Source organism: Magnolia sinica, chromosome 19, assembly GCF_029962835.1.
Source record: "Magnolia sinica isolate HGM2019 chromosome 19, MsV1, whole genome shotgun sequence".
NCBI lineage: Eukaryota > Viridiplantae > Streptophyta > Magnoliopsida > Magnoliales > Magnoliaceae > Magnolia > Magnolia sinica.
In genome coordinates, this window is record NC_080591.1 from 14,042,113 (window position 1) to 14,067,763 (window position 25,651).

The 25,651-nt window shown below is 38.1% G+C and overlaps 1 protein-coding gene across 4 annotated transcripts in view; it reads right to left on the minus strand.

The window, feature by feature from the left end:
- The window catches only part of LOC131234731 (magnesium transporter MRS2-F-like), a 63,199-nt gene that overhangs the window by 26,898 nt on the left and 10,650 nt on the right, over positions 1 to 25,651 (minus strand). For 2 of the 4 annotated variants that reach the window (XM_058231671.1, XM_058231669.1), the window contains 2 exons: positions 25,202 to 25,330; positions 5,184 to 5,441 (listed from right to left, as the gene is read on the minus strand). In XM_058231671.1, the coding sequence (XP_058087654.1) occupies positions 5,199 to 5,441; positions 25,202 to 25,330 (372 nt within the window). In that variant the 3' untranslated portion in view covers positions 5,184 to 5,198. Of the gene's footprint in view, positions 1 to 5,183; positions 5,442 to 25,201; positions 25,331 to 25,651 lie in introns of those variants that run through there. The other 2 variants (XR_009165762.1, XM_058231672.1) reach the window with 2 other exon arrangements.

Sequence of the window (25,651 nt, forward strand, 5' to 3'; positions counted from 1 at the left end):
GTACCTCTGAGCCTGGAATCGTCATTGTTATCGTATATGTTGATAACCTACTTCTAACTGGTAGCGATGATACCAGCATCTCGGCATTAAAGGAAGTTCTGAAGTCATCCTTCAAGATGAAGGACCTAGGTCTTCTAACATATTTCCTTGGGCTTGAATTTTCGCGCTCTATACGTGGAATCCTGGCCAGCCAGCATAAATATACTAAGGATCTTCTCGCCTTGGCCTCCTTAACGGATCAGAAGACAGTTCAGACTCCCTTGGAACTTAACGTTCAATATGGTCGTGACGATGGTGAACTCATTGCGGATCCCACGTTATACCGCCGTTTGGTTCGGAGTCTGGTTTACTTAACAATGACTCGTCCTGATATTGCCTACAAGGTCCAAGTTTTCAGCCAATTTGTTTCTGCTCCTCAAACTCTTCATATGACTGCAGTATTGAACATCTTACAGTACCTACATGGTACTCTTGATCGATCTCTGTTCTTCTCCTCCACGGCCCCTCTGGACCTTCGTGCTTATTCAGATGCTGACTAGGCCGGTTGTGCTCTCACATGCAGATCTACCACTGGCTACTGTGCTTTTCTTGGCACTTCTCTCATCTCTTGGAAGTGTAAGAAGCAGGCCACTGTTTCTAAATCAAGCATGAAAGCCAAGTATAGAGCAATGTTAGCAGCTTGTAGTCAGATTATCTGGTTATGTGGACTTATTTCTAACTTGGGCGTTCATCTACAAGATCTTACTCCACTCCATGTAGATAATCTGAGTGCCATTCAGATTGCCTCTAATCCAGTTTTTCATGAACGGACAAAGCAAATTGAAGTTGACTGTCACTTCATCCGCAAGAAGTTTCAGTCTGGGATCATTTCGCTACCACATGTCGCATCCCATGATCAGATTGTCGACATTCTCACGAAGTCCCTCACTTCTGCACAACACTCATTTCTAGTTAGCAAACTATTACTTGTTGATGACAAGCATTAGTTTGAGGGGGGATGTTAAGACAGGCCACATGCCTTATATAGTAGATTTCGTATTTATCATCTCAGCTTGTATAGTTGTTGTAAAACTCTATATATTAAACCCTTCGAGGTTGTCTCAAATACAGAAAAGAAAAGGAGAATCATTCTCCTCAAAGCCTTCATTGTTTTTGGTTTGTTTACAGTTTGCATGGAAAAGATCTTTTATCAGTTGCATAAACAAACCCTTGTGATTTTACTTACCATAGCACATCTTATCATGTAGGTTGCTTTTATATTGTAGGTAGAAAGACATTATTATACCTTTTCATGGTGCATACTGTAATAACCCAAATAAATCTTGACCCTCCAATTTTAACCATTGATCGACGTACCCAATTAGTCCAATATGATCGTCGATCTACAAGATCAATTGGTTCAATCTCAACCACTAATTTGGACATATGCAATCCAACTGTTTATTAACTAATGAATCCAACCATGCATTTATCCATCCATCCATCTATCCATACATCCATCCGTCCATCTATTGAGCCATCCATCAATCTACATCATCACAACCATAGCTTAATACTGGACACCGTGTATAATAATTTCATTCATGCACATACATGTGGCACACATGAGATACATGGTGCACATGCACACTACATTTCCCACCATGAACACCTATTTCATACACACCTCTTATACGTGTGGCACACATGCACCACACACATCACATGCACCTGATGTCCATACACGTGACACACATAGTACATGTGAAACGTATAACATGTGGTGCGTGCAAACCAGAGAACGTGCAGCACATGTTTTAAACAAACCAATAAAGAAGAAGGAAGAGAAACGGTAAGAGAGTAGTAAGAGCCACTCTCTCTTACACGTGTTAAATATAGGAATGAAGAGGGTATAAAGGGGAGGTATGAGAGATAGAAAAGAAATTGTAATGTGAGGGTGGAGTGTGGTGTGACGTGAGAAAAGTGAGGAGAGAGAGAGAGAGAGAGAGAGAGAGAGAGAGAGAGAGAGAGAGAGAGAAGGAAAGTTGCTATTCATTTACGTTGGAAAGAGGGAGAGAAAGAAGAGAGAAAAAGGAAGAAAGAAAAGAGGAGAGAGAAAAAGGAAGAGAGAGGAAGAAAAGAAAAGAAAAAGAAAAAGAAAAGAAAATACTTTTTTAAGAAAAAGTGAGTTTTTCTCTCACTTGATATTTATGAAAACTCTATATAATTTAATTTAATTCATTTTATTTGTTAATTCAATTGTACTTATGATACAAAATTGCCATCTTGGATGTACTTTTTAATTTGACGTAATTACTTACCCTGCTTCTTAAAATGTTGTTTAAATTATTATTTTTGTTGTCATTGCTTTAATATGATTTCATTGAAGTTTTATAGTCTTATTGTTAATCCTATCTTTAAAAAAATTCATTTATTTGCATTTAGATTTTGTTTTGTTAAAAGTTATTGCAAAATCTTGAGTTTATATATATTTTTATATAGATCTTAAATCGTATAAATCATGTTGCATGCTTATCTTTTTAATCAAGATTTAATAAATCACGTTGCATGTTTATTTTTTACATTGTATTTTAACCATGATCTAATAGATTACGTTGAATGTTTATTTTATTTTTTATGTAAAATTTTAATTATCTACGTACAATTTACAGTAATTGAAAATTTTGTTTTTAGTTTATTAAATCATGTACATCAAGTATTATGGATTGACCGAAGAATAGTAGTCATTGAAGATATTTAGAAATATTTGATTTATGCAATATTAAAATCATGCATCATTAAAATAGTTATGAAACACCAGAAAATAGGTGAGGCGATCAAGTCCTCTGGGTTGAAAATCCCTAAAGCATAAATAGGTGGGGCGATCAAGACCCTTGGGTTAAAAGTCCCAGAAACCCAACTGGTACCTTTTGGAACATCTACTGTACCCTTTGAGTGGGTGAGCATGTCAGGATTGCAAAAGGTTCCCACTGCCAGGTTCGGTAGGGTAGTAGTTTGACCAGTTAACGTACAAATGGGTCCCTCACCAAGTGCCCTTTGGATGGGTGAGCATATCATGCAAGAGGTTCCCATTGCCATGCTAGGTGTTGTATTGGCGCGGGTGTTGGCCAACCGGTGTAAACTGGCCCTGGTGTTAAAAAGAATAAACCGCACATGTTATTATGGAGTATAACATATGTTGATTTCATTCATCAATTTTTCTTTGAATTTACATTGAAACATTTTGTTTATTAAATCTCCTTATTTGTTGTTTTGCCCAAATACGTATTGTATTTTTATACAGTTTTATTCATATTACATGAGATTATTTTGAAACCTGTGTTGAGATTACTCACTAGGCTTCGCAGCTTACCCTGTTGGGATTTTAAAATTTCAGGATCGGGATCACATGGAGGAGCTTAAAGAGATTTTCTTTTATTTATTTTTGTTTCTTTACCATTTTTTAAATAAGTGTAATGAACATTTAGTATGACAATATTACGATGAAATGTGTTTGATGATAATCTTGAATAGTCAGAACATGGACATTTTTCTTTAAATAAATGTTTAATTATTACATTTTTGGATTGTTATATTTTATGAATGAAGTTATTTTGTCAATATATGTATGGAATATGAAATGTAAATATACAAAACATAAGTCATGCCTGCAGATACAGAATTGGGGTCGAATAAACCCAGGTGCCGGATTTCAGGGCGTGACACATACTTATGCCATTGTTTCTCTTTGTATCCCTCAAAATTCATGCTGAAGACATGTATGTTACATTGCATAAAACTGTCAATGCATAATCATATGTGGATACTATATTTTGCACACCCGAATAGTTTTTATCTAACATTGTTTGTAGACTGTAGTCCTTTTTTTGTTCTTTGACCTGTTGGACGTATAGGGAAATAGTTTACACAATTCTTGGTTATTGTTCTATTCAATCACATAGTTAATGATTACAATTGGTGCTAGAGATGCAGGAAGGGTATTTTGTCATCAGATCCTGCCTAGGTAGTTAGGCTCAAGTGCAGTGTTGGGGATGATTGTGTTGGCCTGTGAGTGGCATTTGATAAACATGCATTAATGGGCTTCCTACTATTCATTGAGGCCAACCACATGAGGATGCCCTTTACACTTCTGATCCAATCAAGTTGTTTGTAACTCAATGACAACTTGGGTGCCTGTGCTTAATAAGAGAGAACCCAAGAGTCCGAGTAATAGTCAGGTGGGCAGCCAACTATAGAACTTTTGCCAATCTGCCATTTAAAAGTCAACCCCTAACTGATAGGAGAAATACTAAGATGGTGATGTTTGATGCCATGAGAAGGAATGTTGCTGAGAGGTTTCCATTCAAATGTTTAAACAAATTACTAAGGATCCAAATGCCCCCATAGAGTTCCAAAAGGAAGGTTTTTTCATAATATGTAAAACCTAGATATATATATTATACACACACACACACACACACACACACACACATAGAAAAGGTCACACCCAAAGATGGTTCTATGATTTTGGTTTCCTAGAGTAATCAAACACAAGGTTTCTGAACTATAATAATGGTCAAGTGGTTTCCCTAAGCATCGGTCTCTCTCAAATTCCAAGTCACTCTCATTTTGACCTAGTTGTAGCAAGTCAACTAAGAGAGTAGTTTTTCTTCTTGATAAGTTGGCATACCGTGTGCAATGGCTTTGTTGTTGCCAAGATAAGATATCCTCCTCTTTGGTTTAAAATGCTCCCAAGTTGGAGGTAGGGTTAATCATCTTAATTTAGTAGGAGAATTCCCTCAATGTTGTTTCATGGGCAAAAAGGGTTTGATGTAAGAAAGTGGATTCATGAGTCCTTTGCACAAATCTTGTACTTCATAGTGTAGGCGGGTTGATAATGGGGAGAAGCAAAACCCCTAGCAAGCTTTTCCACTAACTATGGCATTGAGTGTTCCCAGCTTTGTATGTGGAATTCAGCCCTCCTTGTGAACCAAGCTCATGTGCCTTGTAATTGGCTTTTCTTAGATAAATTTCACAGCTTCTCTATGAAAGAAAATTTGAAGATCTATCAACCTTTATATAGCTGGATTTTAACATCATGTCTAAAAAAAGTCAACTACCACAAAGCATAATGACTCCTAAAAGTTTTAATGTGTATAGTTCCATCACGGCCATGTAAAAACCAGGTCATGTGAAAGAGAAATCATTAATTGATGCATCTAGAAATTTTTATAGTGGATTAATGGGCAGCAAGAATGTTTTACAGAGCTCAATGAAATTGAATATCCACACATGATACACAAATAATTGACTCGCCTTTCATCATCTATTTTAAATGCATCATCATCTACTTCATCCGTCGATGAGGTCTCTTCATATTGCTGATGATCAAGCTTATCTGTCATATACATCTCAGCCATATCCATGTCATCATCCAACAAATGTTCAAGCTCATCTCTCACCTAGAAAAAGATAATGATAGAACAAATAAGATTGGTGGTGTATAACTCAAAGTACCAAAAAAGAGAGAAAATCCTGGAAACTAGTGATGTGGCATTAATAGGAAGCTAGTTAATAGAACTGATAGTTATTAACTGAGAAGCCAAATCCAGGTAAAAAAAAAATGAAAGCATTAAGAAAAAAGGAGTCCAAGAGGGAATTATATGAGCTAATGTGTTTGGTCCAAGCAGTTAAACATACACTAATAGCAGAATATTACAATGACATAGTTATGGTAAAATAAGTGTATATGGGTAGCATTTTCTACCAAGCACAGTGGTTAGGTATAACTAATTTTAGCAGAAAATAGTCAGGCCAAAACTTGATAACGTCAAGCTTGATGGGTATGCACATATACCTTGTAGACTCTTGTGCAAAAAAAGAGGAAATCTACCTATCCTTGGTTTTATGAATATTATGGGTGATCAAACCATTGTTTGATCAATCTATGATAGGGTTTGAAGATTTTCTTTTCCCTGTGTAAGTTGATAAAGGATTTAACAGAATTTGTTCTTAGAACTATCAGCATTCCAAGTTGAATATGGAATTTCCCAACTTAGCAGCAATGCCAAAGCAAAAGTTATAAAATTATACAAAATAAGAGGCAAGAACGGAGTTGAGATTTCAATAAACCAGAGCTACCATTGGTTTCACTTGTTAATCATGTGCTTCAAAATAGTTGACAAGACTCGACTAGTTCTTGGCTTATTGAAAATAAGAAACTACATTGGGGAAGAGTATCATATCCTTATTAAAAAAGAAATATCCAAAATCTGAACAACCTTTTCATTAATAAATTTACAAAGAAGATGCAACTAACATGGTCCAAGATTTCAACTAGCTTTTAAAAGTCAGTAACAAGATACAAGCCTAGGCACATTTGATTAGAGTGTAGGCTGCAAAGGACAAAAACCCATCTTCAATAGAACCTACCCATATAGTCAAGGTTTACTTTTACAACTCTCTCATGCAGATAATTGTTATTTGAAAGAGTAATTCAGAATGATTGGGGAGTGGACTAAATATCCTGGATTCCCATTCCCTTTGAGAAAGGAGACATGGCAACACCAATAGAAAACATAAAAGAATATGTATGAGCTACTAAATCTATACTACCATATAAAAGCAAATATAATCTAGTGTTTTAGAACTTCTGCATACACAAAATACCCCTACTTGAATGAAAAATACGCTATGAGTCCACGTACTAAATGCATCTGACTTTACAATTTCATTTTTCCATGAGGCTAGCTCCCCATGCACGTCCCTGCAACTTTTATGTATGAACCCCGCTTTGGCGTATGTGTTAGACAGGTCACATGCCTTGCCTTATATAGCCGATTCTATAGATAGATAATGTATAAATAGAAGATTTTGTATTTATCATTTTACCTTGTATAGTCGTTGTAGAACTCTATAAATTCAACCCTTCAGGGTTGTCTCAAATACAGAAAAGCAAAGGAGAATCATCTTCCTCAAAGCCTTCATTGTTTTCGCTTTGTTTACATGGTATTAGAGAAATACCGATCCTAATCCGGCATCTTCTTCATCACCGGCACCACTGTCTGTTAGATCCAGCACTCCCTTGTCAGATCTGGCTCCTCCTCTATCAGATCCGGCCCTCACGAAGCTCGTCCAATCGTCCCAAGCTCTGTCCGCACTAAGCTCCGTCTGATTGTCCCCTGCGCAACAAGCTCTGTCCGATCGTCCCAGGCCTCCGCACACCCCTGCTACACGTCCCCTGCGCACAATCTTGTGCACGCACTTGCTACACATCCCTGTGTATGCTCCTGCTGCATCAACAGCTCCGTCCGACCATCCCCAGGCCCATCCGATCGCACCCCAGGCTCGTCGGGTCCTTCCCCAATTATGTCTCTCTCTGAACTACGATATTATGTAATATTCATTAATGATTTCACCTGTTACACCTGGATTTACTTTTTGCACTCTAAGTCACAGGTGTTTGAAAAATTCATAATATTTCATTGCATGGTAGACACTCAATTTCAAGTAAAACTTCAAACTCTCCACTCTGACTCAGGGGGAGAGTATCTCTCCACAAATTTTCATACATTTCTTCAGGGTCATGGGATTACTCATCAGACCACCTGTTCTGATACTCCATAACAGAATGGGGTGGCTGAACACAAAAATCGTCATATTGTTGAAACTGCTAATACCTTAATGACAGCTATGAGTGTTTCTCATTCCTTCTGGGCGGAAGCTATGATGCATTCAGTCTACTTGATTAATCGGTTGTCAACCACAGTTCTGAATAGTAAATCTCCCTACTTTGTTCTCACCGGTTCTCTTCCTACATATTCCACATTTCGTGTTTTTGGTTGTGTATGTTATGTTCATCTGGCATCACGTGAACGTAACAAACTTTCCCCAAAATCAGTAAAATGTATGTACTTGGGATTTGGAGAAACTCAGAAGGGTTTTCGTTGCTATGACCCGGTCTCTCGTCGTGTACGGGTATCACGACATATTATTTTTCTTGAGCATATTGCTTTCCATTCATCTGGTCCTCCTTCACCCACACCAGACTCTCCTGGTCTTACTATTTTTCCTGACATTCCGGTTGCGTCGAGTCCACCTCCTTGTCCATTGTAGCTTTATTCACGACGACCACGTACAGATCCATCACCTACTACTCTCCCTACTGTACCTGTAACCGATCTAGATCCTATCATGGTACGTCGTTCCACTCGTGAACATCGACAGCTTGATCGCTTGATATACTCTATGTCTGCCATGAATACTACCCTGCATACTATATCTATTCCTACTTCATACTATCAGGCAACCAGTCATGATTGTTGGAAGAAGGCTATGGCAGAAGAACTTGCAGCATTGGATGATAACAATACGTGGGACATTGTTACTCGACCTCCTGACCACCAATTAATTGGCAGTAAATGGATTTATTCTGTGAAGCTCAAGTCTGATGAATCATTAGATCGATACAAAGCTCGGCTTGTAGCTCAGGGATACAAACAGAAACACGAAATTGATTATGATGTGACATTCGCTCCTATGGCCAAGATGAAAACTGTTCGCACTCTTCTGGCAGTATCTTCAGTTCACTCTTGGCCACTCACTCAGATGGACGTGAAAAATGCTTTTCTTCATGGAGACCTTCAAGAAACAGTATATTTGAAACCTCCTCCTAGTTCTTTAATCCCTGCCGATAATGTTTGTCACCTGAAGAAAGCTCTATACGGTCTCAAACAGGCCCCTCGGGCATGGTTCCAACGTTTTCATGATGTTGTTATAGGAGCTGGCTTTACTCAAAGTGGTCATGATCCATCCTTATTCTTACACACCTCTGAGCATGGAATCATCATTGTTCTCGTTTATGTTGATGACCTACTTCTAACTGGTAGCGATGATATTGGCATCTCGGCATTAAAGGATGTTCTGAAGTCATCCTTCAAAATGAAGGACCTAGGTCATCTAACATACTTTCTTGGACTTAAGTTTTCGCGTTCTATCCATGGAATCCTGGTCAGCCAGCATAAATATAGCAAGGATCTTCTCGCCTTGGCCTCCTTAACGGATCAGAAGATAGTTCAGACTCCCTTGGAACTTAACGTTCGATATGACCGTGACAATGGTGAACTCCTTGCAGACCCCACATTATACCGCCGTTTGGTTGGGAGTCTGGTTTACTTAACAATGACTCGTCCTAATATTGCCTACGCGGTCCAAGTTGTCAGCCAATTTGTTTCTGCTCCTAGAACTCTTCATATGACTGCAGTATTGCGCATCTTACGGTACCTACGTGGAACTCTGGATCGATCTCTGTTCTTCTCCTCCACGGCCTCTCTGGATCTTCGTGCTTATTCAGATGCTGACTGGGCCGGTTGTATTCTCACCCGCAGATCTACCACTGGCTACTATGTTTTTCTTGGCACTTCTCTCATCTCTTGGAAGTGTAAGAAGTAGGCCACTGTTTCCAAATCAAGCACGGAGGCCGAGTATAGAGCAATGTCAGCAGCATGTACTGAGATTATCTGGTTACGTGGACTTCTTTCTGACTTGGGCGTTCATCTACAAGATCCTACTCCACTCCACGTAGATAATCTAAGTGTCATTCAGATTACCTCTAATCCGGTTTTTCATGAATGGACAAAGCATATTGAAGTTGATTGTTACTTCATCCACGAGAAGTTTCAGTCTCGGCTCATTTCGCTACCACGTGTCGCTTCCCATGATCAATTTGCCGACATTCTCACGAAGTCCCTCACTTCTGCACACCACTCATTTTTAGTTAGCAAACTATTATTTGTCGATGACCCGCATTAGTTTGAGGGGGGATGTTAGATAGGTCACATGTCTTGCCTTGTATAGCCGATTCTATAGATAGATAATGTATAAATGGAAGATTTTGTATTTATCATTTTACCTTGTATAGTCGTTATAGAACTCTATAAATTCAACCCTTCAGGGTTGTCTCAAATACAGAAAAGCAAAGGAGAATCATTTTCCTCAAAGTCTTCATTGTTTTTGCTTTGTTTACAGTATGTGTCATCAATGTTTTAAATATCGACAATATCAGCCGATATATACCACGATATATCTTGTATCTCACCTGTGTGATACGAAACGCATAGGTAGTTCTGATATATCCCACATGTTTGATCCGATGAGCATTTTCAATTTCTGATACTTTTTTTTTTAACTATGTTAAATCATTGTCAAAAGGTAACAAATCCATTGGCTCTTCATGTTTTGCATGAAAAATTATGGAGTTGAAACTTTGATTTTGATATCCATTGGTTCCGCATGTTCTCCTGTGTTTTTCGAAATTTTCCTTCAACTAGATGCCAATTGAGACTAATTTCGAAGTATTTATGAATATTTGATGAAATGATCATCACATACACTCTAATTTCGAAATTTGAGTGTAGGTGGCAATTTCTAAATTTCCCCAATTTTTCCGAAATTGCTTGCAATGTTGCACTCCAAACATGAAATCAAGCATGTATGAGGGTAGATCTACTGATTTGTTAAGTCCTCATCAATTTGGAAAATAAATATCATTTTTAATTAAAAAATATTATTTTTTTTTTTTTGAAATTTCCCTTCTACCAGTTGTCAATTGAGACTAATTTCAAAATATTTGGGAGTGTTGGATGAAATGATCATCACATATACTATAAATGTTATGCATTCAATTTGAATATAGTTGCATTAGTTCAATCAGACGACGCATAGCTTAAGACCCTATACAAAGGAAACCTATTATGTGCACTTCTTTTTTGAGATGTTATGATTTAAAAGTGTGTATTAAGGTATTTTTTAACAATCCCTGAAGTTTCATTGAAAAATTCAACCATTTTCCCAATGTTTTCCCATGTTTCCCAATAGGTGCTATAAATTACCGAATACAAACGATATATCCCATGCGATAACTGATACGTATATGTATCCCAAGGGTGAGATACGTAACGCGATACCGATATTTCGAACATTGTGTGTCATATCCAAACCGTCCATCAGGGTGACCCCACCATGAAAGTTGGATGCCACAAAAAATAAAGCCCATCCAACCTTAATGTGGGCACCACGTGAATTTGGATGGTTGTCCATTGTTGTCTATCGTGGGCCCTACCATGTTTTCTATATGCCATCTGAACCATCCATTACATGATTCTACTATGATGATGATATTCTTCGAAAATCAAGCCTATAAAATCATATAGTGGCCACACCATAAAAACGACGAATAACCATCCAAAAACCTCCAAATTCACGTGCGGCATCCTCTTTAAGCTACGAAAAAGAAGAAGAGAGAATGCCACTCATGAATTTTACTAAATTAAAGTCTTGCAAAACCAAACTTCCTATTTCGGAGTAAAACAAATCCCATGTGTGGATTGAAATTGCACCAAGCCCTATGGGGTCATCATATTGTTAATGTAAAATCCATTGTGTCTATCAAGTGAGAACCGTTATTTGAACCATACTGATGCAAGATCAGACTAATAAAAAAACTCCAATGGGCCACACCAACGAGACATTGTAAAATTGCTCCTAAAATATTAATGTTGTGTGGCCTGCTTGAGTTTTGGATCAAGCTAATTTTCGTATATTCACTTCATCTTGGTTAGGTTTTGATGAAAATGCTCAACGCGGTGACTCCACATAAACCTATTGTTAGCATTACCCCTTTGTTCCTGTGGGGTGTGGACCACTCGAGTTTTGGATCTGGCTATTTTTACCTGGGCCTGCACTCAAGGATGGAAGCTGATGGGCGGAGTGGATTTTACATACACACATGGTGGGTCCCACAGAGATCGAGTGTTTTACATGCCGAGTGAAACAAATGTTGTCAAGGATTCTGGTTCTCCCACTTATCCACCTATCCTATTTTGGAGGTTTGCTCATTCAACAACGTGAGACCCGTACACATCCACACACAGGCACAAGAGTCCTAATGTGACACATTTATGAGATCTTAGCTTTCCATCAAGTGTGCTACCTTGTTTAGCTCTTTTGACATGAAATCAAGCCATTTCACACCTCATGTGGGCCACATCATATCAGAAAAAATGAATGGTTGTTTAAAAAAAATAGAAATTTGTGTACCATCAACTTACTTTGAACCAGTGTTTTAAATAGCAGTGGCGTGTTGCGTAGTGTTCATCCCTTTGTAGCGTATAGCATAAATAGCGTAGCATGTAGCTTAAGCTACATGATACTTGAGATAACTTGGTGGGAAGCAGTCTGTTGGCTTGCTTTTTTCACATTATGGATTTCTATTCTCTCTGATTATCTTGTCGATACCATACAAGGTCTTGTGAAGAGACTAGCTGTCAATGTGACCCTCAGAGCAGCTGCGCCATATCAGAAGTTACGTAGGGAGAAGGACATTCAAAAAACTAAGAGAGTGTTCGTGGAAAAGACAGATATGAGAACGAAAAGAATGGCTCGAAAAGCCGGAGCACTGGTAATATTTGTGGTTGATGCTAGTGGGAGCATTGTATTGAACCGCATGCAGAATGCAAAAGGCGCAGCACTGCAGTTACTTGCTGAGAGTTATACAAGTAGAGATCAGGTCTCAATCATTCCTTTTTGTGGAGATTCTGCAGAAGTTCTTCTACCTCCATCAAGATCCATTGCGATGGCGAGAAAACGTCTAGAGAGACTTCCATGTGGTGGAGGTTCTCCTTTAGCTCATGGCCATAGCATGGCTGTTAGAGTTGGGCTAAATGCCGAGAAGAGCGGTGATGTTGGACATATTATGATTGTCGCAATAATAGATGGAAGGGCCAACATATCATTGAAAAGATCTACAGATCCTGAAGGATGAGATTCTAGATGTTGCTGGGAAAATATACAAAGCAGGGATGTCTCTTCTAGTAGTCGACACTGAAAACAAGTTTGTATCAACTGGATTTGCCAAGGAAATTGCTAGAGTTGCCCAAGGGAAATATTACTACTTGCCGAATGCTTCGGATGCTATTATATCTGCCACCACAAAGGAAGCCCTCTCAGTTTTAAAAAGCTCATGATTTTGAATAAGCAAAGGCCAGCTCTGGTATGGCCTTGGAAGCTTCTTGCCGTAAGTGATTTAGTTATTCTTAACTATGTATTTGTAGGTGCTTTAGGAAAATTTTTGGATATTATTTCTGAATTAATTTGAAATTATGCGGTGCAAGCGAGAGTTCGAACAGTTGAGCAAAGCAAGAGTTCGTACAGTTGAGCAAAAAAAAAAAAAGCTACATGATACTTCTATTTTTTTTAAAAAAATTAAAGGTAAGAAAAATATGATAACTTGTAAGAAAAAAGAAAAAAATATAAAAATGCCTAAAAAATGATTCATTTTTTCAAGTATAAGCATGTTCAAAAAAGTTATTAATTATCATTTATCAAAAGTTAATCCACATATATAAAGTGATAAAAAAAAAAAAATCAATAAAGTTATGAAACAAATCAAATAATTACTGCATCAACAACTTTATAAGCAAACCACTTTAATTAATAATGTCTAATTGAAACCACAAGTCACAATTCACAAGTATGAAAAGAAATAAAAATCTCAGAATTTAAGAGGGGTTTTCGAAAACCCTCTTTCTAAAACCATTTTCTTTTTAGTTTTAAAGGTTGTTAGTGTGTAAGAGGCTTTTAGTGTGTGAGTTTCACACCAACTTTAACAAAAGATCACCACCAATTTAAGTGAAAGTAAACATAGGAAGGTTTGGTTTTAACTTTACATTTGAAGTTTTTTTTTTTTTTATGATGGGAGTTTTCTACCATTTTTAGAGAAAAAAATACATTGGAGCGTATGCTACAAACACTACATGCTACGTAGCTATAGCGTACGCTACGACCCCTGTAACGTATGCTACAATGGACTTACGCTATGTAGCTATGCTACGTAGCGCTATGCTACAAGTGCTATTTAAAACACTGCTTTGAACATTGTCACCCACACCATCATCATCAACATCATCTAAGCCTTATCCCAACTAATTGGGGTCGGCTAACTTACAATTAGATGATAGGTCATCAAGTCTTCTTTTCTTACTACCTCCACCCATGTCCTTTTGAGCCTTCCCCTTGCCATTCTAGAGCCTTCAACTTGTACCAACTACTCCTAACTGACAATGTTCTTGGTCTCCGTTGTACATTGATCAAACCATCTAAGTCTACTTTCCCTTATCTTTTTACCAATTGGTGAACAGTGAAGTTCTCCTTTTTTTCGACAAAAGATCTAAACATTACTTCTAACCCTACGGAAAGCTCAAATCACACATGGTTCATAATCATACATGCAAACACATGTGGAGTTGTGTGAGTGGAGACTACCCAAACACATCTAACACATGCATTAAGTGAGAAAAAAGCAATGTAGGCGAGTGAAGACTACCCAAACACATCTAGCAATGTAGGCGAGTGGAGACTACCCACATGAGGCGAGTGAAGACTACCCAAACACATCTAACACATGCATTAAGTGAGCCCCACCAGATGATGGGATGCACCACAAATCAAGCATGTCCAACAAAGTGTGTCACACCATAAGAAACAATGGACAACCACCCAAAAACCTCTAAATTCACAAGGTGTCCCACATGAAAGTTGGAAAAAAGCAATATATGCTAGTTGGTACTACCTAACACATGCATTAGGTGAGCCCCAGCTGATGATGGGATGCCCCATGAATCATGCATGTCCAATCACCAAGTGCGCCACGCCTTAAAAAACAATGGACGACCACCCAAAACCTCAAAATTCACAAGTGTTACACGTGATGGTTGGATTGTGGATCCAACTTTCACAATTGGGTGACCTTGATGAACAGGGTTAGATTTACTATACACCACAGTGGCTCCGTAGACAACCCTTGTAAAATAAGCTTGTTTTAGAAGACTTGCTCCAAGTTTTCTATAGTTTGGATATTTATTTGAGAATGATATCTACAATCACTTTAATTTTTTATCTTACAATTATTTTTCTATTTTGGGAACCAAGATAGTGCACTTTTGCATTATTTCATTTCAGAAAATAGGAAAATTAAAATTGAAGGGCATAAATACCCCAAGACCTTTGCAATTCATGTAAAGAAAATACACTTGCTAATATTCCATTAGACATGTCATGTAGACGTATATCCAAATCGTTCAAATAGTATATTGAAGACTTGAAGCGTGCATACTCTAATCAAGTTTTCAGTTCTTAAGAGTGTGGCCATGGTTCAGTTATCCTCGTCCCACAATATGGTGGATGGATCATGCCCTGAAAATCTTTGAAATTGAAAGACTGTAAGTGCCTCTCAATAATCACTTTAATTGGATGACCATAACCATTTCTGTCAAACAACCACTTACTCTAAAAGCTTAAGCCATGAGAGTGTGGTGTATCAATGTATATCACCACCACCCCCCCCCCCCCAGCGCACAAGAACATATCGACAAGGTTGGAGGGACGCTCACACCATAAATAGGCCGGGCTTAATTTTAGGGGCCCTGGGCTAGACCTGATTTTTCCTGACCCCCCGTGGGAGAATAATATATGCTGCTCTCGTGCTTCGAACATAGGACCTTCCGCTTTGATACCATGTCAAACAACCATTTACTCCAAAAGCTTAAGCTATCAGAGTGTGGTGTATCAATGTATATCAAGGGACTTTATCACTTCAATGACCTGATTTTCCTGGCCCCTCGTGGGAGAATAATATATTAGCGAGGCATATTTGCTGCTTTCGAGATTCAAACATAGGACCTTCCTCTCTGATACCATGTCAAACAACCATTTACTCCAAAAGCTTAAGCTGTCAGAGTGTGGTGTATCAATGTATATCAAGAGACTTTATTACTTCAATACCACCCCCCCCGCATTTGCAGGGTGGGAGCTCCACATGGGAACATCTGACAATGGTGGAGGGACACTCACACCATAAACAGGCCGGGCTTGATTTCCCGATCCTTGGGTTGGACCTTATTTTCTTGACCCCCCGTGGGAGAATAATATATTACCGAGGCAAATTTGCTGCTCTCGGGATTCGAACATAGGACCTTCCACTCTAATAACATGTCAAACAACCATTTACTCTAAAAGCTTAAGTTATGAGAGTGTGGTGTATCAATGAAATTACTTCAATAATTTCATCAATGACAATTGGATGATTCTAACTATTTAATCAAGGATAATTTCAATTAATAATATTGAAAAAAAAAAACTGTTGATTACTGATTTCAACCACCTATCATGTACCCCCACCTTTGAATGACCATAACTCTCAAGGCACTTTTATCAAGCATTGATAACCATTAGATCAATGAGAAATGGAATGTCAAAATTGATTGAAAACTGTGTGATCATTGATCTAGACTGTCATCTATCCTATAGGCTATAGCCTTCACTCGCGATTGACCATAGCTTTCAAGAATCACTTTGACTGGATTATTCCAGCCATACAATCAATTGTTGTTTGGACTGGTTATCCTATAAAAATATAAATAAAAATAAAAATTGAAAAAAAAAAAGGGTAACTGAAAGAGTCATGATTCAACGAAGGGTCCTCATGTGAGGTGGCAGCACGTGTTAGAGATTTGGTGGGACAATGCATGTGTCAAGGATAGTGGGGCCATTCATCAGGCAGGGTACACTTTCCACATTCCATGGACCAAAAATTCTGCTAGGAGTCACCCGTAGCCAAAAATTCTTAGAATCTATGGGAGGCAGGGAACCATGGAGCAAATAACCCAAAGGTTAGCATTAGAGATTTGATTGAATAAACTCCACTTACAGTCTAGCTTCTCAAAGATTCAAAGCAAGGACCTCCATTATGGAGAAGGAATGTTGGATATAATTCAAATTGAGTCCATGTATTTTGGTATTTTTTGAATAAGTCAAAACCCATAGGTCTAGGTGTCTAGTGTGTTGGAAATGTTCAAAGTTTCAGTTACTATTCTACAGGGGCTGTTGGGATAAGTTACAGAAAAAGTAGGATTTAGTTTAACGTATGCAAGCTATGGAGTCAATTTAAGTGGTTTCATGTATTGAGTTAAAGTGTGTGTGTGTGTGTGAATAATATTTTATTGAAGTTTCTTAAATCTGTCTCTTCCATCTGTATTTCCTACAAATATTATTCACACACACACTTTAACTCAATACATGAAAACCACTTAAATAGACTCCATAGCTTGCATACGTTAAACCACATCCTACTTTTTCTCTAACTTATCCCAACAACCCCTGTAGAATAGTAACTGAAACTTTGAACATTTCCAACACACTAGACACCTAGACCTATGGGTTTTGACTTATTCAAAAAATACCAAAATACATGGACTCAATTTGAATTATATCTAACAAGGAAGGTATATTAGGCACCTTCACTACCAGCACTTGCATGCAGTCTTTACTTTGACATAAAATAAATAAATAAAGATATTCAACTAAAATAAATAAATAAATAAAATAAGGATATCTTTAAGCAAAAGATATTCAACTAAAATAAATAAATAAAGAGAAGACAAGCCATGGGGTGTAAGAGATGATGGAAATGTGACAGTATAAATATCTCAACTCTTATCTTGAAATCATTTTTGCTCTCTATAGACGGCCAGGACCTAAAGATCTGGGAGAGGAAAGAACAACCTCAAAATTCTCCCACCCACAAAGGTTTGAAAGCCGTTTCTCAAAACCTCAAAGGATTGAGGCTCACTTCTTTGTCAATGTCTAAGAAGGAGATTGTAAAGCTCTTAAATCCCTTACCTTATCTTTAGGTGTTTGTTACTCCTCCTCTCCAAAGAATGATGGTTCTTTGGTTTTTCTCTTGAAGCAAAAGAAAGAGAGTGGAGGAAAAGTGTAAATAATGCTTGAGGTTCAAAGGCCCTCTGCTCGGAGGCAAGGGGTCTTATTTATAGATTTTGGTATTGGTCTTTGGTAATTCAGAAGGTTTGAGGGGCAAAGGTGCATGCATAGGGGACACATGGTTATCTCCCCAAAAAACCTGCGAATGGGAAAAAGGAATGACTGCCTAGCATTTTTTTTTAACAAAATGGACAGAACCTACCAAACCAGTGTCAGTTGTGAGCACAAATCTGAATTCCTGGTCTCACTACAGCAGGTTGTTGTGATGGCAATTCAGAAAACTGATTTCCACACCCAAATTTTATGGAAATTAAAAGGACGGATGGGATCTGGTTCTGCCACAACCTGGTCCCACCCTTCCTATTGCTTTGCAAGTTGATGTTTGGTTTTTCAGTTTAAAATGGGCTCATTGCTAGTCTGGTCCTACAGTGGTAAACCTTGCGAAGTAGGAGCTTGGGAGCAACACCTTCCTAATCTGATCCAATCAAATGATTTTAAGGAAATCCCATGTCAGGTGAGGTGTCTACAACTAGTTAACTTGTGTAGGAGTTTGGGTTTATGTAACACCCTGAAAATCGGGGGTCGAGCAGAAGCTCAGCTCCCGAGTTCCAATGCATCACTTATGCAACATAGGTAATGATGATTGAATGTTGTCCATATTAGTGCATTAAACATGAATGGGATTATACCAAATCAGCATATCATACTCCAGAGACTGTTAAATTACGCAAGCGGAAGACTGTGATAGATATATAAAATATATAAACTGTTGTAAGTCTCCAGAGTGTGACATGTTACCAAGTTAAATATATACATGTATACTCCAAAAATGAACAAAATGAATATACATAGGTGTTCCAAAAGTGCAAAATAACAAGTGTAATGGCGTCTAATCAGCATCCTTGTAACCCCATCGATCAGAACATGGTCTACATAGACTCGCCTAATAGCTGCATATAGGAGAAACCCTCCTCATCATCATAAAAGTCCGACTCCACTTCGTAAGCATCGCCATCATCTGAAACTAAAATAGGGTCTGGTTGGTGTTTAAAACACCGTCCCGTAACGTGGGAGTGAGTGATTAACTCAGTGGAGCTATAAAGCAAAGGTTAACATGTTATCAATTCAATTTAGCAGTAATGATAAAGCAACACAACAATCAGGTCCTAAGTACTCTTATTAATGCAAGGATGGTATGTGATAATGATGCATGCCCTCGCCTGCACTCCCTCTGCGATATCATCTCACAATCACGGCATGCAACCCTTCCTCTGTGCTCAACTCCAACGCCAAAGGCACATGCAAATGCGGTGCATGCACATGATTAGCCAAGTTCTTAATTAGTCTTATTCATACAGCAGGTTGGGAAGCTAAGGTACCTCCCTTTATATCATATACCCAAACATTGATCCATCTAAGGTCGTCAATCCTAGCAGTCACATACGATGGGCAAGTTCAAGTCACTACCACCAACGCCCTACCAACTGGCAGTCTATTTTCGAAGGCTCGTCACTAACCCGACTGGGGACCACAGCCAGGCTACACCGGGGTAAGCCTATTTCATACTCGAGGTCACTCCACTAACGCCCTACCAACTGGCAATCTATTTTCGAAGGCTCGTCACCAACCCGACTGGGGACTACAGTCAGGCTGCGCCAGTGTAGGCAACAGCTCGAATACAGTGTCCCATACCACCATATTCGGCTCACGAGTTTGGGTTGCTCACTAGTCACTACGGGGAGGTTCGTCACCCCAGCGTAGGCCGACAGCTCGACCACGATGTCCCATACCACCATGCCCAGCTCATGAGTCTTGGCGGATCGTGGTACCATGGTTGAAACGGGTCTTTACATTAGTAAGAGGTACCTTAGGTTCAAGCAGTAGTGTCCATACATGGTAAACACACAGTAGGCCAATCGGGTTACTTGACAAGTTCGATTTGTACAAGCGTATGCTAAATTAATCGACAAGGTACCACTATCGACAATCGTCGTACGACTCGGATTCATCGAACGTGTCTTATGTGGCGAAACTAATTCACCACTAAACCGGAATTGTTACCGATTGCCTGGACTACGCAGTAGTCCCAATCATACTTAAACACTTTAGGCATTCATATGTGATAGTCCAAACAGCATGTGACGAACAATTGAAATATAAATCTCATTTGAGCATTTTGACAAACACATAGCATACATGTTATCATACATAGCATTCCATCCATAAAGCACGTAGTAGTAAGTAGGTTACATGAAGGAAACTGTAACTAAAGATAAGGTAATTGAGAATCCTATCTCAATACCCTCCTTAAACACATTTCAGCCAACATTTTCTCATTCAGGCATTTTATCAAACACTTAGACTACATATATAAACATACATATAATATATTAGTTATAACGTATATTATAGCAGACCCTTTCACAAGGGAGTTGTCATACATACAACAATCATGTATTCTAGGTTAATAGACATGGCAAGCACAAATCACAATTCCATATACATTCAGATATTTCAACAAACACTTAGAATGCATTAAAATCAACATAGTTACACATATGTGTAATATACGGAAAACATCGTATCTAAGCATACGTGATAGCAATCAAGTCAATCATAAATCATTAACTGATATTGAAAGCCTTGAAAACCATAACTTAAACGTTTATAGTCCGCACCTTTCGCCGGTAGACTCGTAACGAACTCAATTTAAACACCAAGTCCTCGCCTACGACACAACGGCAACCTATAACATGAAATAGGTTAGCTACTTCACCATTTACTTTACTTGAATCCCTAAAACAGATTAGGGTTAGGATTTTTTACCTAAGAACGGAGTCAGAATCGCCGGAATAGCGATACGGACAGGGTGGTTAAGCACGTGGAGCGATGGGATTGAATCCCAAGAACTCTCTCCCACTTTCTCTCTCACTCTCTCTCTTTCCTTCTCTCTTTGCTCCCTTCTCTCTCCTAGGGTTGCAAATTCGTATGTGAAGGGAGAGAGGGGGTTTAAGGCCCTTATATAGGCCCAGAACTGATGGGAATGGCCACAGGGCCATGGTATACTTAGGTTATAGCCAAACAGTGGCCGTTTCGGTCCAACGGAGCACATCTGGAGGCCCCTTTTCTGCATGCGGTCGGACTTAAACTCCCTGACATTGGATCTAGGCCAGGCTAAGTTTTCGGTCCAATCGGATTTACAGATCGACCGCGGAAGACCAGTTTCAGTTCGACGGTCACCGGTACTCGATCAGGGCCACAAGTTCACTGACATGTGTTGGAAATTTTTCCTGATCCGAGGGTGTAATTGGGTCGGAATCTGACGGTCTGAATCCTTAAAATTGGCCTACAAGCGAACGGCTCAATTCACTTAAGTTTTAGTTCATATCCTAAAGATATTCTCGTTTCTCACACACTTCGCTCCGAGCTCAAGTTGTGCGTTTCTGGACACTATCTGGATTTGATTTCCGAAGTGGTAGTCAAGTCCAGCAAGGCAGTCATAACCGTATAAGTTCATAGTATTTGGACTTTCGACGTACGGTACAGGTCTGATACGGAGTTTCGGTGTGCTCCCGAGAGCAATCGAGTTTTGAGATTGATCCTAGGTTTTTAGGTAATGTAGCGTTAGCGATTTTGCTAGTTTTGGGTCTTGCAGTTCGTATTTAAAGTGATTAGTGCTAATTTCACAGTTAATCTAGTTCAGCACTAGTTAATTCTCGTCTAATTTCTAAAGGATTTGGTCCTTAGTGATTTTTGCCTGAGGTGGTACTCGAGTCTTCATACAGATTTTTCCGGAACGTTACAGTTTGTACTTCACAATTCACTATATTTGAATTAACAAGTGGGCTGCTTATTGGCTTGCTTGAGAACATTAGTTCAGTATTCCACTATTCTCCTTCAATTAACTAGCATGTGTTAGACTAATTAAATAGTCCACTTGTGGGCCTCACCATAGATGGGTCATAGACTAGAAGTTTTACTATGCTGATGCACAAATTTGGAGATAGGTGAGCATGTGAGAAAGTGTTAAAATTAAAATATGGTCAGCAGTCCCAATTTGACAAACAAATGTTCATTAATCACAGGTAGGATCATTCTAACTTAGGGATGACCTATCTACAGTGCATCCACTGATCTGCACAATTTGATTCCATAGATGTCATGTGTACAATTGAAGGTGAATATATATATATATATATATATATATATATATATATATATATATACACACACACACACACACAACATATATATATATGGCTATCATACTCCATCATCATACCACATCACTCTCTGAAATTATATGAAATTGGTCCATTTGAAATTCTTTTTTATTTAATTTTTTTCTGGAATAAAAAAATTAAAAATGAGACAATAAATCCAAAAAAAAAAAAACCAAACTAATAAAATGCCTGAAAATTCATATAAAAATAGTTTTTCGAAAATTCTGCCTTTGGTTTTATTATTTGATCAAGGACTTCGAAAAAGATTATAAAAAAAAAATTAACAAAATAAAATATCAAAATAATAAAGAAATAATTAATGATGCAATGGAGAAGTGAATGAGGTTGAATAAATGAAGAGTTGTTGCACCATTTTTTGTTGGGAAATATTCGAAGTACTGATAAGCCTGATTAACCCCAAATCATTATGAAAAAAAATTTATAAGAAAAGTTTTCAGTGAAAATATACAAGCAAAAAAGCCTAAGGAAAAACTGAAGGTATTACGACCCCCCCCCTAACAAGGACAAGAAACACAAACTAATGGGCCGGCCATCCAAAGCCAGCCCAGGTTTGGTTTTTCGGCCCTTCTTTTAGGGGGGCTAGTGATGTCGGCCAACTCTAGTGATATTTCAACAGGATTTCCATTTTAATTGGTTTAAAGTGAGGTTAAAGAGGTAGATTGTTACATTTTCGGTTTTCTTTAATTTACTCCCCCCCACATTTTCCCGGTTCTTAAATTTTCCCCCTTTTTTATTTTAAGGGGTTTATAAGAAAAACCCAAAAAAACTTTATAAAAGCATATCAAAAAACGTAGTATACTAAAAAGCTGGCCCTGGCCATCATGACGTGGTTCTTGGATTTCAGGAATAATCCACAGGTTGTAAAAGGAGCCTTTCCCCACTAAAAAAAAAAAAATTATTAATCAAAATTACTTAAAATTCAGAATGATGATCATATAAAATCTACTGCAACGATTCAATACCACACGTACAAAATAAAAAAGTTAAATTTTTTTTAATAAAGTACCTTTACATTTGGGAAAGCCTAGTTTCTCCAACATGTGGACAACTTGAGGCATACAAGTTAATTGATCAATTTGGAGGGTGGCCTTATTTGGCAAAACAAAGAAAAGGAAATACAATAGTGAATAGGTTATGAGAATAAAAGAAACAAGAAAAAAAAAGGAGATTTGCAAATTCGTATGTGAAGGGAGAGAGGGGGTTTAAGGCCCTTATATAGGCCGAGAACTGGTGATGACCCCAGGGGCCATGGTATACTTAGGTTATAGCCAAACAAGGTGGCGTTTCGGTCAGCGGAGCACATCCGAGGCCCCTTTTCTACGTGCGGTCGGACTTAAGCTCCCTGACATTGGATGTAGGCTAGGCTAAGTTTTCAGTCCGATCAGATTTACAGATCGACCGCGGAAGACCAGTTTCAGTTCGACGATCACTGGTACTCGATCAGGGCCACAAGTTCACTGACATGTGTTGGAAATTTTTCCTGATCCGAGGGTGTAATTGGGTCGGAATCTGACGGTCTGAATCCTTAAAATTGGCCTACAAGCGAACGGCTCAATTCACTTAAGTTTTAGTTCATATCCTAAAGATATTCTCGTTTCTCACACACTTCGCTCCGAGCTCAAGTTGTGCGTTTCTGGACACTATCTGGATTTGATTTCCGAAGTGGTAGTCAAGTCCAGCAAGGCAGTCATAACCGTATAAGTTCATAGTATTTGGACTTTCGACGTACGGTACAGGTCTGATACGGAGTTTCGGTGTGCTCCCGAGAGCAATCGAGTTTTGAGATTGATCCTAGGTTTTTAGGTAATGTAGCGTTAGCGATTTTGCTAGTTTTGGGTCTTGCAGTTCGTATTTAAAGTGATTAGTGCTAATTTCACAGATAATTTAGTTTAGCACTTAGTTAATTCTCGTCTAATTTCTAAAGGATTTGGTCCTTAGTGATTTCTGCCTGAGGTGGTACTCAGGTCTTTATACGTATTTTTCCGGAACGTTACAGTTTGTACTTCACAATTCACTATATTTGAATTAACAAGTGGGCTGCTTATTGGCTTGCTTGAGAACATTAGTTCAGTATTCCACTATTCTCCTTCAATTAACTAGCATGTGTTAGACTAATTAAATAGTCCACTTGTGGGCCTCACCATAGATGGGTCATAGACTAGAAGTTTTACTATGCTGATGCACAAATTTGGAGATAGGTGAGCATGTGAGAAAGTGTTAAAATTAAAATATGGTCAGCAGTCCCAATTTGACAAACAAATGTTCATTAATCACAGGTAGGATCATTCTAACTTAGGGATGACCTATCTACAGTGCATCCACTGATCTGCACAATTTGATTCCATAGATGTCATGTGTACAATTGAAGGTGAATATATATATATATATATATATATATATATATATATATATATATATACACACACACACACACACACACATATATATATATGGCTATCATACTCCATCATCATACCACATCACTCTCCTCAATGTACCAAAATATGTAAATATAGTTTAACATGTTGAGAACCAAAATTTATTGTTCGATTTGTACAATTCATAGCCATTTCTAAATTATACCTGAACTGGCCCAAATTGGTTCAGAATGCAATTCACAAAGTTACATAGTGAATTAGGTAGATATTCTCCAGACTACAATCATCAGGGAGACATTGAGTATTTGACAATTGATCCAAACTTCATTCATCTTCAATTCACAAAGTTACATAGTTAGGTAGATATTCTCCAGACTACAATCATCAGGGTGACATTGAGTATTTGACAATTGATCCAAACTTCACTCATCTTCTATATAGTACTTTATTAATTTTCAACTATTTTTATCATTTACGTCCACTTGGGTAGAAGAATTAAAAAACATGAATGTATTTAAATAAAAGCTTGGAACAGCAAGAAGCAAAGATTAACAAAGATTCCCAGTAAAAACTGCTCTGAATAAAAGATAAGCAATCAATCAAGTCATAATACATCCCAAACAGTAAGCTACATTCAAATTGAAAAATATTGGTCCCTTGGAATACAAATAACTCATTTCCAAATTAATATTAAATAACTAATGAATTAGGTTTCGCTATCTTATTCATGTCTTCCAGGAAGAGTAATAACTAACTCATCATTCTTACCTTCTGGACACGCCCAGATATTGTGACTAGGCGGCTTTTTATCTGTCTAACACGTTCAAGATTAAGTGTGCTGATTTTAGAGGTCAATTCATCCAAAGCGGGATAAGCCTCTTTCTCCAGCATGGAAGTCTGAATAAATGTAAGGTAGAAGTACTTTAACTGTGCTATTCAGAATAATAATAAAGAAAAAATAGCAGTTTAACAACCAAACTGCTGAAAGTCTTGTAACAAATATAAGTTGCATGCAGAATTAGCACCAGCAAAATATAACTCTTCAGCAAACTTAACAATGCAAGGAAGAACTGAAATGCAATGATTACAAATTACTTTACCCGTCTCCTGACAACATCTGCATTTGGCCACCAATTCTTATGTTTGGTCTATCGGCGGTAAAATCCTAATGATGGCATTTTTACATCACTTTAACCTTAAATCATCACCAAAATACAT